A 14574-nucleotide genomic window follows, 5' to 3' on the forward strand; every position below is an offset into this window, starting at 1 on the left:
TATTGCATGAGTAATTGCTCTCGGTTCTACAGATACCTCTGCTCTGCGGAACAGAAGAAGGAAAGAGGAGGGAACTGGTAGGGGGTAGGGCGGGCAGGAGGGCAGGGTCCAGAGCGGGGAGCCAAGGGCAAATTTCACCTGCTTCACAAGGGTGCTGTGGGCTCCTTGGATCGTGGTTTGGGAATGGAAATTCCCGTCCCTCCTGCCTCTTGTCCTTCTAACGGGAATCAGACTCTGGAGATTCCGGTTGGGCACGAACTTGGAGAATTCCCTGAAAACATGCTCAATGTCAGTTGCTTGCGCACGCATCTAAATGGCATTTCTCTTGCATTTTCCATGTTAATGAGGCAAAATATTGGGAAAAGATCATTTGTATAAATTAGAATTTTGTAATATGACCATTTATGGCCAGGTTCAGCATTCTTAAAAAAAGGACTCCACAAGAAGGCAATCAATGACACTTCATAGATGAAGAGGCTTGTATAAAAGCCCAGAGCAAACCAACTAACAGAAGATGGAATCAAAACTCCCAGAGCCTCGTCATAGGCTTTTGCGTCCCCAAATGTCAGCCATCGATTCCATTCCTCAGTGAGATCTGTGCCTGAGAAGCCAACATGGGGAGATTCTGACATATAACACGGGGGAAGCATTTGAAACCTCATTGCGCTCCACGCTCCCTGCCTGACATTTACCTCAGCCGCCGAAGGAAAGCCTGGTCTCCCCCACTTGGAGGGCATATTGTCGGAAACCCTTTCACCTTCCATTAACTTCAGAGGGGAGTCCCTCTTCACGGGAGCTTTGGCCTGCTGGTCGACCTTCCTCATTCTCCGGGTTGTCTGGTTCTTAGTTGGCTTGGCCACCACCTACTGACTGTCATGAGACTAGGCATGGCTGCTTCCTTCCTGGTCTTGCCCTTCTCTCTTTCTCTTGGTCTTGCTCCTCAGCACCCCCCCTCCCATTTTCTCTCCTTTCTCATCACCCTTTCCCCTGCAGGGGCTCTAGGAAAAGCTCATTGTTGGGTGGCAGCATTGTGACCACCCTCCTGGGCTTGTGATGTCAGCACATGATGGTGCCCAGAGAGAGAGAAAAAAAAAATGAATGAGGACTTAGTAAGGCTGCTGCACTGGGCTAATTTGAGCCCAGCACTGGATTCAGAGCTGAGTCTGGTCCAGAGTGGGGCCAAGAGGAAGCTTAGAGTAGAGCATGACCAAATCCCTTCACAAAGTTGGATTTTGTCTTGTGGATTTCTGAATTCACAACAGGCTAACTGGAGGGGACTTTTAATTCAGAAAACTGCCCTCTAACAAACTGAAGAAATGTTGAGGGTGGAAACTGACTTACCCATTTTTTTACCAAGCCATGGAAATTTGGTGTTAGGTACTGTGTCTATTATTAAGAGATTTCTATAATCGATGTTATTACCCAAAAAGCATCAATTCCAAGAAATTTAAGGCTACATATGAACTCTTAAGTCATATGAAGCCTAAGTCACAGGGGGAAATGAATAGTTACAAGATACAATCACTAAATTGTTGTCCAGTCAACTAAAAATAGATTTAAACTGGTGATAAGAATAAAAGTTTATTCTACGGTCAGAATGGAATCATTTAAAATAAGACAGTTACTGGGGCGCCCAGGTGGCTCAGTGGGTTAAGCCTCTGCTTTCAGCTCAGGTCATGATCCCAGGGTCCTGGAATCGAACCCCGCATCGGGCTCTCTGCTCGGCAGGGAGCCTGCTTCCTCCTCTCTCTCTGCCTGCTTCTGTGCCTACTTGGGATATCTCTCTCTCTGTCAAATAAATAAATAAAATATTAAAAAAAATAAGACAGTTACTTCTGTACAAACATCTAAAGTCTTTGTTCAGGGGGCACCTGGGTAGCTCAATTGCTTGAGCATCCTACTCTTGATTTCGGCTCAGGTCATGACCGCAAGGTCATGAGAGCGAACCCCACGTTGTGGGGGAAGGGGTCGACACCCAGTGGGGAGTCTGCTTGAGATTCTCTCCCCCTCCCTCTCTTTCCCTCCCTCCCTTTCCCCTGCTCATGCTCACTTGCAGGCCCATGCAAACAATCCCTCTCTAAAATAATAAATAAATAAAATCTTCAAAAAAAAAATAAATAAAGTATGCTCAGATGTGACCCTGGGAGCCCAAGAATGGAGTGGGCTTGTCCTCTCACAAGCAGTTTTGGGGCACGGTGAGAATGCTTACTACCAAATGCTATGCATCAGAGTAGAAGGTGAAATTTCAAAATACCCATTCACGAACCACGGGCCACCTCATTCTTTGGGCAAATCCAGAACTGGAGCCAGCCCCCAGTCTTCCAGACACACGAAATATCGATTCCCTTCCCACATCTTCGGATGGTGATTTTGAATCCCCATGGAAAAGGTACATTTGAAAAACAAGTTCTTATAAGGAAGAGAATTTTTTTTATCTTTCGTCTCTAGCTCATGCTGCCTTGGATAGATTCGTGGTCACTGCAGAGTCCTAAAAAGAATGCTCTAATGTCAAAAGGCTGGGTGGTAGGTTCCAGTAACTGCCTGGGATTTGTACATTGTTTTGTTGACTTGTCATTACTCAACACAGCACCGTTCAGTAGAGCGTGCAAATGTAGCACATTCAGCTGTCCTGGGTGACAGTATGCAAACGGAAACAGCAGTACCTAGAAGATCTACAGATCCTTTCCACTAAATACTAGGCTTTTCTCCTTTTTATCATTTTATTTTATTTTACTGGTCTTTTCTCTAGTTTCTCCAGATCTTGTCAACCCTCCCTTATGAAAATTTGGAGGCTAAAAAATATTCACTTGCTTCTTAATTTGTGATTCTCCTCTTCAAAAGTGTACACCCGTGTGCGATAGGCTATGGAGACCAGAAGGGATGTTACTGAAGCCAGCATGTTCAACGGTCCCCGAAACTCCAGCTCCTGTAACAACAACCTGTCAACCTCCAGACAATGAGATCATGTAGCTTTGCATTTTCCCAACCCTGTGATATCAGGCTGCATGGATATATGTTCTTTAGCCTAAAACAAAGGAAGTAATTTTTGCTAGTCTTCTCCACGGGTCAGACCACACCTGCAAAACCACATCAGTGTGACCATCAGACCTGAAGGCCGTAAGGAAGGCAGCAGGCCCATCTGCAAGAAGACAATCCAGCATGAAAGGAAAGGCTGAACCACTCTCCATGTGTTTAATAATAACCGAAGCCGTGTGACCTGCAGAAAAGCCTGGTGTAGGGAGTGGGACTGGAGGAATGCGGACAGAACGGAGCCCTAATATCAAGGGCTGACGTGGAAGAACATGATTACATTTGTCTGTAGATTCCAGAGACGTTGTGATCGTAATGAAAAAGACCTAGAGAGACAGGTCAGAATGGTGCAGGCAACCGTTGCTGTCTGGAACCCAGGAGTTCCCAGCCAGACCCCCAGTCAGAAAGGAGCTGTGCAAGTTTTCCCAAACATAAGGCAACAAGTTGAACTAGAATTTCCACTGCTTCTCCCAGCCCTGACTCGACGAATTAGCGCTCTCCTTCTCCCTGTCTTCCAGAAAGAACAGCTTTGTCTTTTATAAAACCAATGGGAGAATTCTAGGCTAGCAAAGAAATACAAAAACCCTAATTCCAGAGGATACAGACACCCCTCTGTTTCTAGCAGCATTATCGGCCATAGCCCAATTACAGAAGCCGCCAAGTGTCCACAGATAGATGAATGGATAAAGAAGATGTGGTATGTCTACATAATGGAATATTACTCATCCGTAAAAAAGAAGAAGATCCTACCATTTGCATCAACATGGATCTAGAGAGTATAAGGGAAAAAAGTGAGTCCGAGAAAGACAAATATCTTATGATTTCATGCATACATGGACTTTAAGAAACAAATGAGCAGATGAGCAAAAAAAACAAAAACAAAAAAAACCAGAGAGGGACGCACGAAGAAAAAACTCTTAACTACAGAGAACAGACTGATGGTTTCTAGAGGGGCGGTGGGTGGAGGGATGGGGGAGTAGGTGACGGGAATGAAGGCGGACACTTGTTGTGATGAGCACTAAGTAACGTGCAGATTCACCGAGCACTATATTGTACACCTGAAACTAATATAACACTTTTCATTAACTACACTGGGATTAAAATTAAAAACTTAATAAGAAATAGAGTGAAAAATAAAAACACATACCTTAATGAAAAAAATAAAAGAATTCTGGCTCAGGCTTCCCTGTATCACACCAGAGCGACACAGAGAGGAGTGGTGGTCTGTGTGGAGACGGGCAAGCTGCGGTGGGAACGCCGCCCTCGGATTCTACTGGATTGGGCTTAGCTGTTCTCCCTCGCACACACACGCTCCCCTCAAAGATGACTGGGGTGTCTGGGAGCAGAGAAGGCCACGGAGGCTTCTGCCCCAAGAGGAAAGGAAAGACAAGAGAACTATGTCTAAAGGGGTCCCGAGAGGTCCTGGGTGGCTCAGTCAGTTAAATGTCTGACTCTAGATTTCCGCTCAGGTCATGATCTCCGTGTCATGAGATCAAGCCCCACATCAGGCTCCATGTGGGCGTGGAGCCTGTTCAAGAGTCTCTTTCTGCGGGACGTCTGGGTGGCTCAGATGGTTAAGCCTCTGCCTTCGGCTCAGGTCATGATCTCCAGGTCTGGGATCGAGCCCCATGTCAGGCTCTCTGCTCAGCGGGGAGTCTGCTTCTCCCTCGCCCTCTGCCTCTCCCCTTGCTTGTCCTCTCTCTCTCTCTCTGCATCTGTCTCAAATGAATAATAATTTAAAAGTCTGAAAAAATTATTTAAAAAAAAATTCTCTTTCTGCCCCTCTCCTCTCTCAAAAAACAAAATCTCCTGAGAATAAACTGGCCTCAGAAGAGTTCCAGATCTGCCCCTGAGCCAGATCCCAGATTCTGTCTGTAAGTATCCCAAGTCCCCAGAGGGAAATTCTTATCTTTTCCTCCCAGAACAGTGAGGATATTTTAAAAAAAAAAAAAAAAATCTCATAGTTCTTTGTGGAATCCGGTGTGTCCTGGGCAGAGTGCGGCTCTGGGACAGTGACCTGGTTTCCCTTCTGTGCTCTGTCACTTACGAGACCCTGCATGTGCCACCTCAAGACCTCAATCTCCACATTGGAGAACAAGGAAGTGGGGACAGAAGTTCATGAGCTCTGACCTGTCTGTGATGCGACTTCATGGGTGTACAGCAGCCCTGCCTGTCCATCCCCCTCAAACACACATAGGCTTCACTGTCCATCCAGCACCCATGGCACCGCTAGGCATCTCTAATCATGTCAAAGGATACTGAGATAGTTTCAAAAGAAGAAACTGATGCAAATTCACTTGAATTTTAAAACAGGTAACATCGTGCCCAATACTTCTCCTCCCCCTGCTCCCTCCCCTGGGAAAGTGTGAGTGAAGGTCTGGGCTCATGAACTGAATCAGAGGACATTCTGAGCTTCTTGAATTTCAGATAGGAGGGAGGGATGGAGGCCAGGGGTGGGGGTGGGCAGACGAGCATCCATCCCTGAGCCAACACCATTCAGTTTTATCCCCCTGCTTTGTAACATTGAACCCACAGCAGCATGATCTGACTCAGGCAATGCTCCACCTGGCCCTGGGGTGCTCGGGAGACCAGGAGACAGAGCGATCAGCTAGAGAGCTTCAGAATGAGGGCACATCACCCTAACACACATACACATGTACCCTCACACACATACATATGCACGCACGTGCACACATATGCTCCTCCAGCACCAGCATCAAACATCTGATTACATATCAAGTGTCACCACTGCTCTGGTTCCACTGTTTCTCATGGAGTCCAAGTTCAAGCCACATTGGACCATTTCCATTTCATTATGTTTGTCCTGTTCCCTTCTACCACAGGGCCTTTGGATGTGCTCCTCCCTGTCCTTGGAATCCTATCCCCTCTTTACCTGATTACCTTCCATTCATTCTTCAACCTTAGTTCAACCATCACCACCCTCCCCATCACTACTATATCAATTCTCCCTGCTAGACATTCTAACTATTCTATGTATCATTTATTTGAAGTGTTGGTTATAGTTCAAATTTTCCAGTTGTGTGTGCAATTATTGTAAAATCTCTCTTCAGGAGAGAGAGTCTGCAGGAAGGAAAAGACCATTTCTGTTTAAGTATCTAGCACCGGGCCTGGCACATAGTAGTTGTGCAATACCTATTTTTTTTTTAAGATTTTATTTATTTATTTGACAGAGAGAGATCACAAGTAGGCAAAGAGGCAGGCAGAGGGAGAGGGGGAAGCAGGCTCCCCACTGAGCAGAGAGCCCGATGCGGGGGCCGATCCCAGGACCCTGGGATCATGACCCGAGCCGAAAACAGAGGCCCTAACCCACTGAGCCACCCAGGCGCCCCCGCAATACCTATTTTTAAATGAATGCTTAAATGTCATATCATGGATCATAATGCCTGGCTGCAAATATATATTCATCATAGTAAAAATGACAAAAAAAAAAAAACAGCTCTAACAAAAATAAATATCCTAATAAAAATAAAGTAAGTACACGGGTACTAATGTTAAAAATACCAGTGGCCTTATCAAGAATCAAGCAAGAGGGAAGTCACAAAGAATATACTCATGGAACAAGCCATTTCTGAGCGTTTACTGTGTGCAAGGTACAATGGTGGGGGGTAAACATCTTTTTTAAAAAGGGGGATGCCTGTGTGGCTCCAGCGCCTGTTGGAGGTTCTACTGGGCTGGTGGCCCCTCCCTGGGCCACAGTCGCCTTTCCAGGTGGTGCAGGGGACAGCTTGCTCTGTGTTAGTTCTGCAGGCCACCTTTCCCTTCGTTCCTGCCTTCCAAATCTGATTACATAGCTTTTCCACCGGAGAAGCCCCTCCTGTTTTCTGCACTGTTGTAAGTTTCTGAGTTCTGTTCCTTGAAATTGAATGCGACATCTGGAAGTAAAGGGAAAATAAATGCATGTTTGTCTGGGTAGCAGTGGACCTCGTGAGAGCCCCTGATGTCACAGCTCCAACGCAGGACATAAGAGCAAGTGGGAGGAGGGAAGTCTCGCAGAGAGAGGGGCGAATAGTGCACCTGCACACGGCTGAGCGTCTGGGGAGCCAGACACAGCCAAAGGTACTAAATGCAAGGAATCAATGACAAGAATTTGAAAGTGCTCAACAGAGAACCTTTTACCGGAGGCAGCATTCTATAGTGCTTATGGACAGTCTCTGGAGCTAACAGGTATGGGTTCAAATCCTAACCCCGGCCCTTATGGGCTGTATGACCTGCGCAAGCAGCTCAACCTCACAGCCGCCACATCCCCCAGGGACAGTAATAGAACCGACTTACAGAGCTGCCGGGAGGAGGAACATATATAACGCTTTTAGACAAGAACCCATCACATAAGGACCACATAAAGATTTGTTAAATAGGAAAACCAACGACTATATGAAAATCATGGCCATCCAGTTAGAAAAGACAGATTCCAATTAAAGCAAGTTCCTGTTTCAAAATATGTTTAAAACAGTTTGAGATATGTTTAAAATGGTTTGAACTTTTTAAAATAAATAACATTTATACAAATTTAAAATTTAGATTTATAATATAAATACATTTTAAGTACCTATTAAAATGTACTTTTTAGGGAATACATTAGATACATTTTTAAGTAAGTAAGGGCTTAAGCATAATGAATGTGAGGGTTTCCAAGTGGCAGACTAAGGGAAAAGCTTAAGGACAGTATGGGGAGGGGGTGCAGAGAATGGGAAGCGTCTGTTTCTCCCCATGACAAGGAAAAGCCCGCCGGGAAAAAACACACCTGCCCCAGGAAGAACACCTTGGAGGAAATGCTCCATATATAAGAAGGGCAGAGTCTGAACACAGAACCAACTAAAACAGGGTGAGATTATACACAAATGCAGAGTATAAGAAAGGAGAATGCATTTGTCCTACTGCTCTGCGAAAACCAGCTACATTCTCCTCCAGCAGAGCAGAATCCCAGGATAATGTGCGAAGGGGACGGGAAAACGGATCAGAGGAAGGACCAGGAGACCGCGGCTACGTACCAAGGCTGGTATTTCCCAGCCGATTTTCTAGAAGCCAGGCACATGGAGCGCTTTGATGAAATGTTTCAAAAATAAATTTAAATCTAAACAGAATCACTTCCCACCCACCCACCCTCCTGCCAGAACGAGCTCCTTCCAAGAAGGCTACATTTTAAATCCAGTCCTTTTGCAACTTAAAACCAGTGAGGAAAACAAACTTTTCAAGCCTAAAGCAACAAGTTTCAATCAACTAGAGCAGGACAACCCAGAATTCTGAGAATCGCTGCTTTTACAAGAAATGTTGCAATCCAAGCACTGGCCGGCCAAGAGGGAGGCTTTTCCACGCAAGTGCAGGTCATTAGGAGCACAGCAGGAAAGATGTGCCAGGCTCCACGTAAAACAGCTCAGCACATTCTCTCCCCTCCCAAAGCAACATGGGTTAAGGAGCTTGGGTGAATACTTCATTGCTTGAGTGTCCCTCCGGAATTCAGGGCTGTCTGTCTTGAATGAATCTCTGTGTGTGTGTGTGTGTGTGTGTGTGTGTGTGTACGCACGCATGTGTGGGAATGGAGGCAGGGGCGGTCTGGGCATGAGTTTTTCTTTGGGTTTCTGTTTCCCAGAGCTACAGCATCCAAACAGAGAGCTAGACCTTGTGGGGAAAGCTTTGCTCAGACGTCCCTGAAATCCATGAAAAATCGGTCACTGGCTTCTCTGTCCTAATGAACCACATGTAAGCCCATGATGAAACATGTCACAAAACATTGTCACTGTGCCATTTTGTACTCTGCTACTTCGTCTAATGACTGGTGAGCCCTGGAACGAAAAGCAAAACCATGACACACTCATCACCGACTCCTGGGTACCCAGCCCATCTGCACAGCAATGAGAACGGAGCCAGAGCTGCAGAGACAGGGCAGACGTAGAGAGCTTCCCCTTGGAAACGGCAGCCATACACAGTTCAGTATTTCCAGTTCAGACCTTGCCCCCGGCTCCAGGCCTTACATCCAACTACCTCCTGGACACCTCCAGACGGTCCTCAAACACTTCATCCTCAAGGAGGCCGACGTGAACTCCTGACTGGTCTCCCTGCCTCCAATCCCACCCCATGACAGATCTGAGGGGGCGTCACCTGCTTTAGGACTTTCCAGGCCACCCATCCCCATTACCATTACCACTAGAGTAAAGTCTAAGGTCCTCAGGAAGGTAGACGCAGCCCCCCCATCCGTGCCATCAGCGCCCCTGCTTCCTGCTCTCCTCCACTGTCATCTCCTGCTACTCACCTGGTCCTGCCACAAGCCCCAGGTGCCTGGACTCAGAGTGTTATTCTAGAACACCTCCAGGCCTGGCTAACTTACAGCTCTTTCAAGACTCTGCACAAGACTCAGCTTTGTCTTGGAAGCCTTTTTTTATGAATTGCTTCTAAATTCTCCACCCATCCGAGCTGAGTTCCAAACCCCGCTTCTCTTCTGCACGATGCCTTGTGCCGGACGGCAAGCACCTTACGCTCACAATTCCATGAACCCCCATGTGCGCACGAGGCGCTGAAGCTCAGAGAAGCAAGCAAACGTGCTCGGTGACACACATACTCTTAAGTGGCAGGGCTCAGGGGCCCGGGCCAGGACGTGTCCTCCTAATCCAGTTCTCCTGCCTTAGACAGTCAAGACTTCCTGTCACTCCACCCTCAAGACAGAAACTTCCTACTTGGCATCTCCTGTCCATTGCTTCTGATCGTGTTTCTAGATGAGCCGTGCGAGGGGCAGAGCAGGGTGTGCGGGAGAAGCCCCGCTTATCCCCCCTCCTGGCCTCCCTTTCTTGTACACTGTAGCCACTGCACCATGCATGGCCAGAGGCTGGGGCTGGAAACCTGGTGGCCATGGGCTCCCACCCCCGGGCTATGGAATGGGGACTCGACCCTGGGAAGCAGCCTCACTGCCTCATGACCACCAGCCTGCAAGCCCACGGCCAGGAGGAGAGGCTCACTCACCGGGACTTCCCACCTCCACTCTCCTCCTTGGTGGGGGGCTCCCCTCGCTCCGGCCTTAACTGCCACTAACCGCCTGCTGGTCCGGATTCCTGGCCTCTGATTGGGCCCCGTCCCTGCCAATCCCCTCGGAAACAGACCTGCTCCTCACTGAGTCCCTGGGACAAGGCCTCCCTCAGCTGCCTTCCTCACTCATTCAACTGAAGCCTGTGGAATCATCTCCCGGGAGAACCTCTCCCTCTGGCCAGCACCACGCCCGGCCTCTCGAGTCCCCGGCAAATCCTCTGTTCCGCATTCTTTTCCTGGCTCTCCAGGCTCGCCAGACTGGGAGCTCTTTGAGACCAGAGACTATATGCCACCTTCACTCTGATCTCCAAGGCTTAGGACAGCCCACAGAGGGACAAATGAGTGTTCAGGCTTTCTCTCTTCCTCTCCGGATCATTCCAAAAGCCTTTCCTTGAGCCTCACCACCCCCTAACTTATCTCCACAAGTCCATCCTCCGCAGGAAAAGAGCTCAGGTTTAAGACCCACGGAGGTATACAGCTGGTCGTATGATGTTGCTGAAGCCTAAGGTACAGTTCCGGGGCAAGGCGAGGACACTACGAGACAGAAACTGGAGATGAAGCGTGGCCCCACTGCCCAAGTGCTGCAGCAGAATCTCCCCCACCCCACCCCCAGCCACGGAGGCTCCGAGGGCCATATCCAGGACGAGTCCAGAAGCCAGAATGGGCAAGGGGCGGAGGACGGCGCTGGCCCTCAATCTGCGGGACATGGAGTCTCAGGAGTTCCCAAAGGAAGGGTCCGTGGTCTGCAAAGCACTAAATACGGTCATAGGAAACATCAGCAGGGCCTGGCCCAAGGCTTGTGGACCACACGGGGCAGGGGGACTGACATAGGACAAAGGAACCAAAGTGCGTAGGAGAAGGAAGCAGAGTCTGCAGAAGGGATTTGAGAGCCGTGGGGGCTTTTGTTAGGTACATTCGACCACAGCCCTGTAAGGGCGGTCCACCAGGGGCAACCAGCAAATACTTGGGTACCAATATGAACCTTTTCCTGTGGGCACTAGGGAGCCATGGAAAGCTTTTCAAATCTGGGAGGCAGCAAAATCATTTCTGTGCCTGGGGGAGTAAGGATCCAGGGAGAAGAGGTTAGAAATTAGCCAAAATGTTCTTAGCTCATCCTGGGCTCCTCAAGCCTTAAGGAAGAGCCTCGAGCCAATTCAGCCAGCATGGGGGAGGGGCGGGGTCCTGGGTGGGAGATGGCTTGTATCCACAGCAGAACCCAGGCTTCGTCAGAGCCCTTGCTCCCCCCCTGGAAATGTAAAGGTCAAGCGGTACGTTCACGGCAACATCACTCACATTAATGTTCGAAGGCCACACGTTTCTAATCCAGCCAGGGTCCCTCATCATTGGAATCTGAAAAAGAAAAACAGGAGAAATTAATGAATGGAAATGTTGTGGAAACAGACAGTCGTCAGGACAGCACACAACCTTGTGAAGAGAGGACACCCCACTAGGCCGTACCCTCGAACACGGAGGATTGTGTGGTGCATATTTATAGCTCAAAGAAAAGAAATTAAATAAGAAGACGACGTGCTGAGTTTTCTCTGAGCGTGTTTATGGAGGGTGTGAGGCCTGGGTTACACGGGACACAATACGAAGTCATAAATCGGCCCTGCCCCCATCCCTGCCCACCTCCACTTCTCTCCTTCCCAAGGCACACGCGGGGCAACGTGCCGAAACCATGGGACTTGGAGTCAGAAGTCATGCCTTCTAGTGCGGCCTCAACAGCTTCTTAGCTGTGGCTGCACAAGGCTTGTTTTCTTAGCTGCAAAATGGGTGTAACAGCCACCCCAGAGATGACAGGCGCGGTGTGAGCATTGACGGAGTCCATTCGGGGAAGGGCAGAGCCCAGCATGCAGATGAGCCAGTCAGACTGCTGGTGTGGCCCCCACCCCGAGCCGGGGGGGGGACCGCGCCATTGCTTTTCCTACAGGTGCCCTAGGTAGAGCCCCCGGAATGCCAGTCACACGCTGGTGTAGCCAGGGACATGCTGAGTTTTTGTAGGTCTCAAATTCTCCCTAAGTTATACTCAAAAACATGTATGTTCCAGGTTCAGCCACGGCAGCCCAGAAGGGACAAACTTTGAAGCCCCCTGTGCCTGTTTCCCTTGTCCCGTCACCCCCTTGGCCTGTTGCCCTACCTGCTGCACATCGGACATGTGTGGCTTTTCCAGCCCATGCTGGTGATTAGTTAACTTGTTACTTTGTATCACCATTTACTGAGTTTCTCTCTCAGGGATCAGGTGCTCAGGTGGGTAGTGGGAAAGCATAGTTGGGGAAATGCAAAGTCTGCCCTTGAGTCACTCACAGCCGAGCGGGGTTGGGCAGGAAGACAGGTAGACAAGTCTGTCATTCCCCGGACGACCTCTGAGACATGCCCGAGGCCACCTGGGAGCACAGGAGGGAGCCAGCGGCTTTCGGCAGGGAGTACAAGGCATTCTGTGCCGTCCACAGAAGGGGATGTCTAAGCTGCTTCTGAAGGATGAAGCTCTCAGGGAGAAGAGGAGGGAGAGGGGCCTTTCCAAGCAGAAAAGAGAGTGTGTCCAAAGAAACAAAGGCATCACATGTGTATTTGGAGCACAGCACAGAGGGCCCCGTGACCGTGACCAGAGAACAGTGGGAGGGACCATTGCGGGGGGCATTGTCAGGAGATGTGGGTAAAGTGGGGCCCTTTTCTTCTTCAGAAAAATGCCCTCCTCAAACAAGATCTTTTAGGAGGCCTCATGTAAATAAACACAAGAGGAACTAACATCAGGGAGGAGGCCCCAGGTCTGGTGTTGGCTGCAGAACCCGAGCTTCCAGAGCACAGAGTCTGAGAACAGTCTCTGGGCACGGCGGGGGGTACAGAGGAGTGGGATGAAGGCTATTCCAGGAGAGGGTGGTCAGGAGGTGAGCCAAGGCGGGAAGAGGGGGGCTGAAGAGGAAGGGGCGGCTGAGGGCAGCTCCTCGTGCTGGAACCGCCGGGGCGTGGTGAGGGACGGGGACGGGCTGGGTGGGGGAAGAGAGACATGTTGAGGGCGACTGCAGTCTGCGGCCCGCGACACAGGGTAGATGATGCTATCATTAACCAAATGAGGAAAACCGGAAGGATAAATTCCAGGAGGACCGTTCTAGTATGCTGGACCCACGTCGGGATAAGCTGGATAGGGTTTCCTCCAACAGGCCCTGGAAAGGCAGCAGATGTGAGCCAAGGGATCCCACCCAAGTCTGAATTGTTGTTGGGAAAGTGGCAGAGACCAGGTTGTTCATCTATGAACTGCTTGGTATGGCCATTAATTCAGTCCTGGTTCAACTGAATGATGCATTCAAAGCACTTCTTTTTTTTTTTTTTTTTTTTAAAGATTTTATTTATTTATTTGACAGAGAGATCACAGTAGACAGAGAGGCAGGCAGAGAGAGAGAGAGAGAGAGGGAAGTAGGCTCCCTGCTGAGCAGAGAGCCCGATGCAGGACTCGATTCCAGGACCCTGAGATCATGACCTGAGCTGAAGGCAGCGGCTCAACCCACTGAGCCACCCAGGTGCCCCTAAAGCACTTCTTAGAATCTAGTTACTACCCCCATTTCAGCTCCTGTGGAATATTAGCATGCTATAAAAAAAAAAAAAAAAATCATGTGGCTTGGATACAGATGTTCTAGACCATCCAACTCAAATTCCTCCCGGGGCACGAGCACGCACTGGGTACAATGGCTGTACTCATTTCACATTCACGAGGCAGGCTAGGAAGGCCAGCAGCGATTTAAATCCACAATGCTTACATTTGATCCCAATTAAAAATAAAGTTTCAAATCAAATGCCAAATGTATGTTCCTGCCAGGGGAACTCTGAACCCTCCAAATGTTTGGTTTGATTTCAGAGATTAAACAGAAAAACAAGAACACCAGAATGGTGAACTTGTGTATTGCAACAAGAATTTCTCTCGAAATCAAGAAGAAAATAATCCCATTCCACCCCACAACGATTTGTCCATTGTCATTCAAAATTCTTAACACAGAATTTGAAGCCCAGCCTCCAGAGCCCACGCACCAAGCAGGGAGCAGTCATAGATGCTGGAAATAAACTTGGGTTTGAACCCCTGTTCTTCCCCTAAGAGCTGCGTGGTCTTCAGCATGGAATTCTACCTTTGTAAACCTCAGTATTCTCATCTATAAAGAGAGGAAAACAATAAAATGGTTACCCCAGAGCTGAAAAAAGAATCAAGAGATAATGCCATGTAATAAGGTTATCAGGGTAGAACCCTTGTGAAGGGGGTCAGTGCCTTCAAAGAAGAGACAGCAGAGAGATGTCTCTCCAATGTGTGAGCACACATCAGGAAGGTGGTGGTCTACAAGCCAAGAAATGAGCTCCCAACAAAACCCAATCCCACTGGCAAACCGATCTTGGACAACCAGCCTTCCAGAGCTCCAAGAAATAAATGTCTGTCGTGCAAGGCACACAGCCAGTTCTTGTTATAGTAGTCTGAGCCTATGGACAAAGATCCTGTTGAGTTTCGAACCATCCCGTGTCCATAGTTAT

The 14574-nt window shown here is 48.7% G+C and overlaps 1 protein-coding gene across 2 annotated transcripts in view; it reads right to left on the reverse strand.

Annotated features, from left to right (window-relative positions):
- Positions 1-14574, reverse strand: part of LPIN1 (lipin 1) — a 126120-nt gene that overhangs the window by 83031 nt on the left and 28515 nt on the right. For both annotated transcript variants that reach the window (XM_059132617.1, XM_059132615.1), the window contains exon 2: positions 11359-11415. In XM_059132617.1, the coding sequence (XP_058988600.1) occupies positions 11359-11415 (57 nt within the window). The remainder of the gene's footprint in view (positions 1-11358; positions 11416-14574) is intronic.

The sequence above is a fragment of the Mustela lutreola genome, chromosome 9 (genome assembly GCF_030435805.1).
Source record: "Mustela lutreola isolate mMusLut2 chromosome 9, mMusLut2.pri, whole genome shotgun sequence".
Lineage (NCBI taxonomy): Eukaryota > Metazoa > Chordata > Mammalia > Carnivora > Mustelidae > Mustela > Mustela lutreola.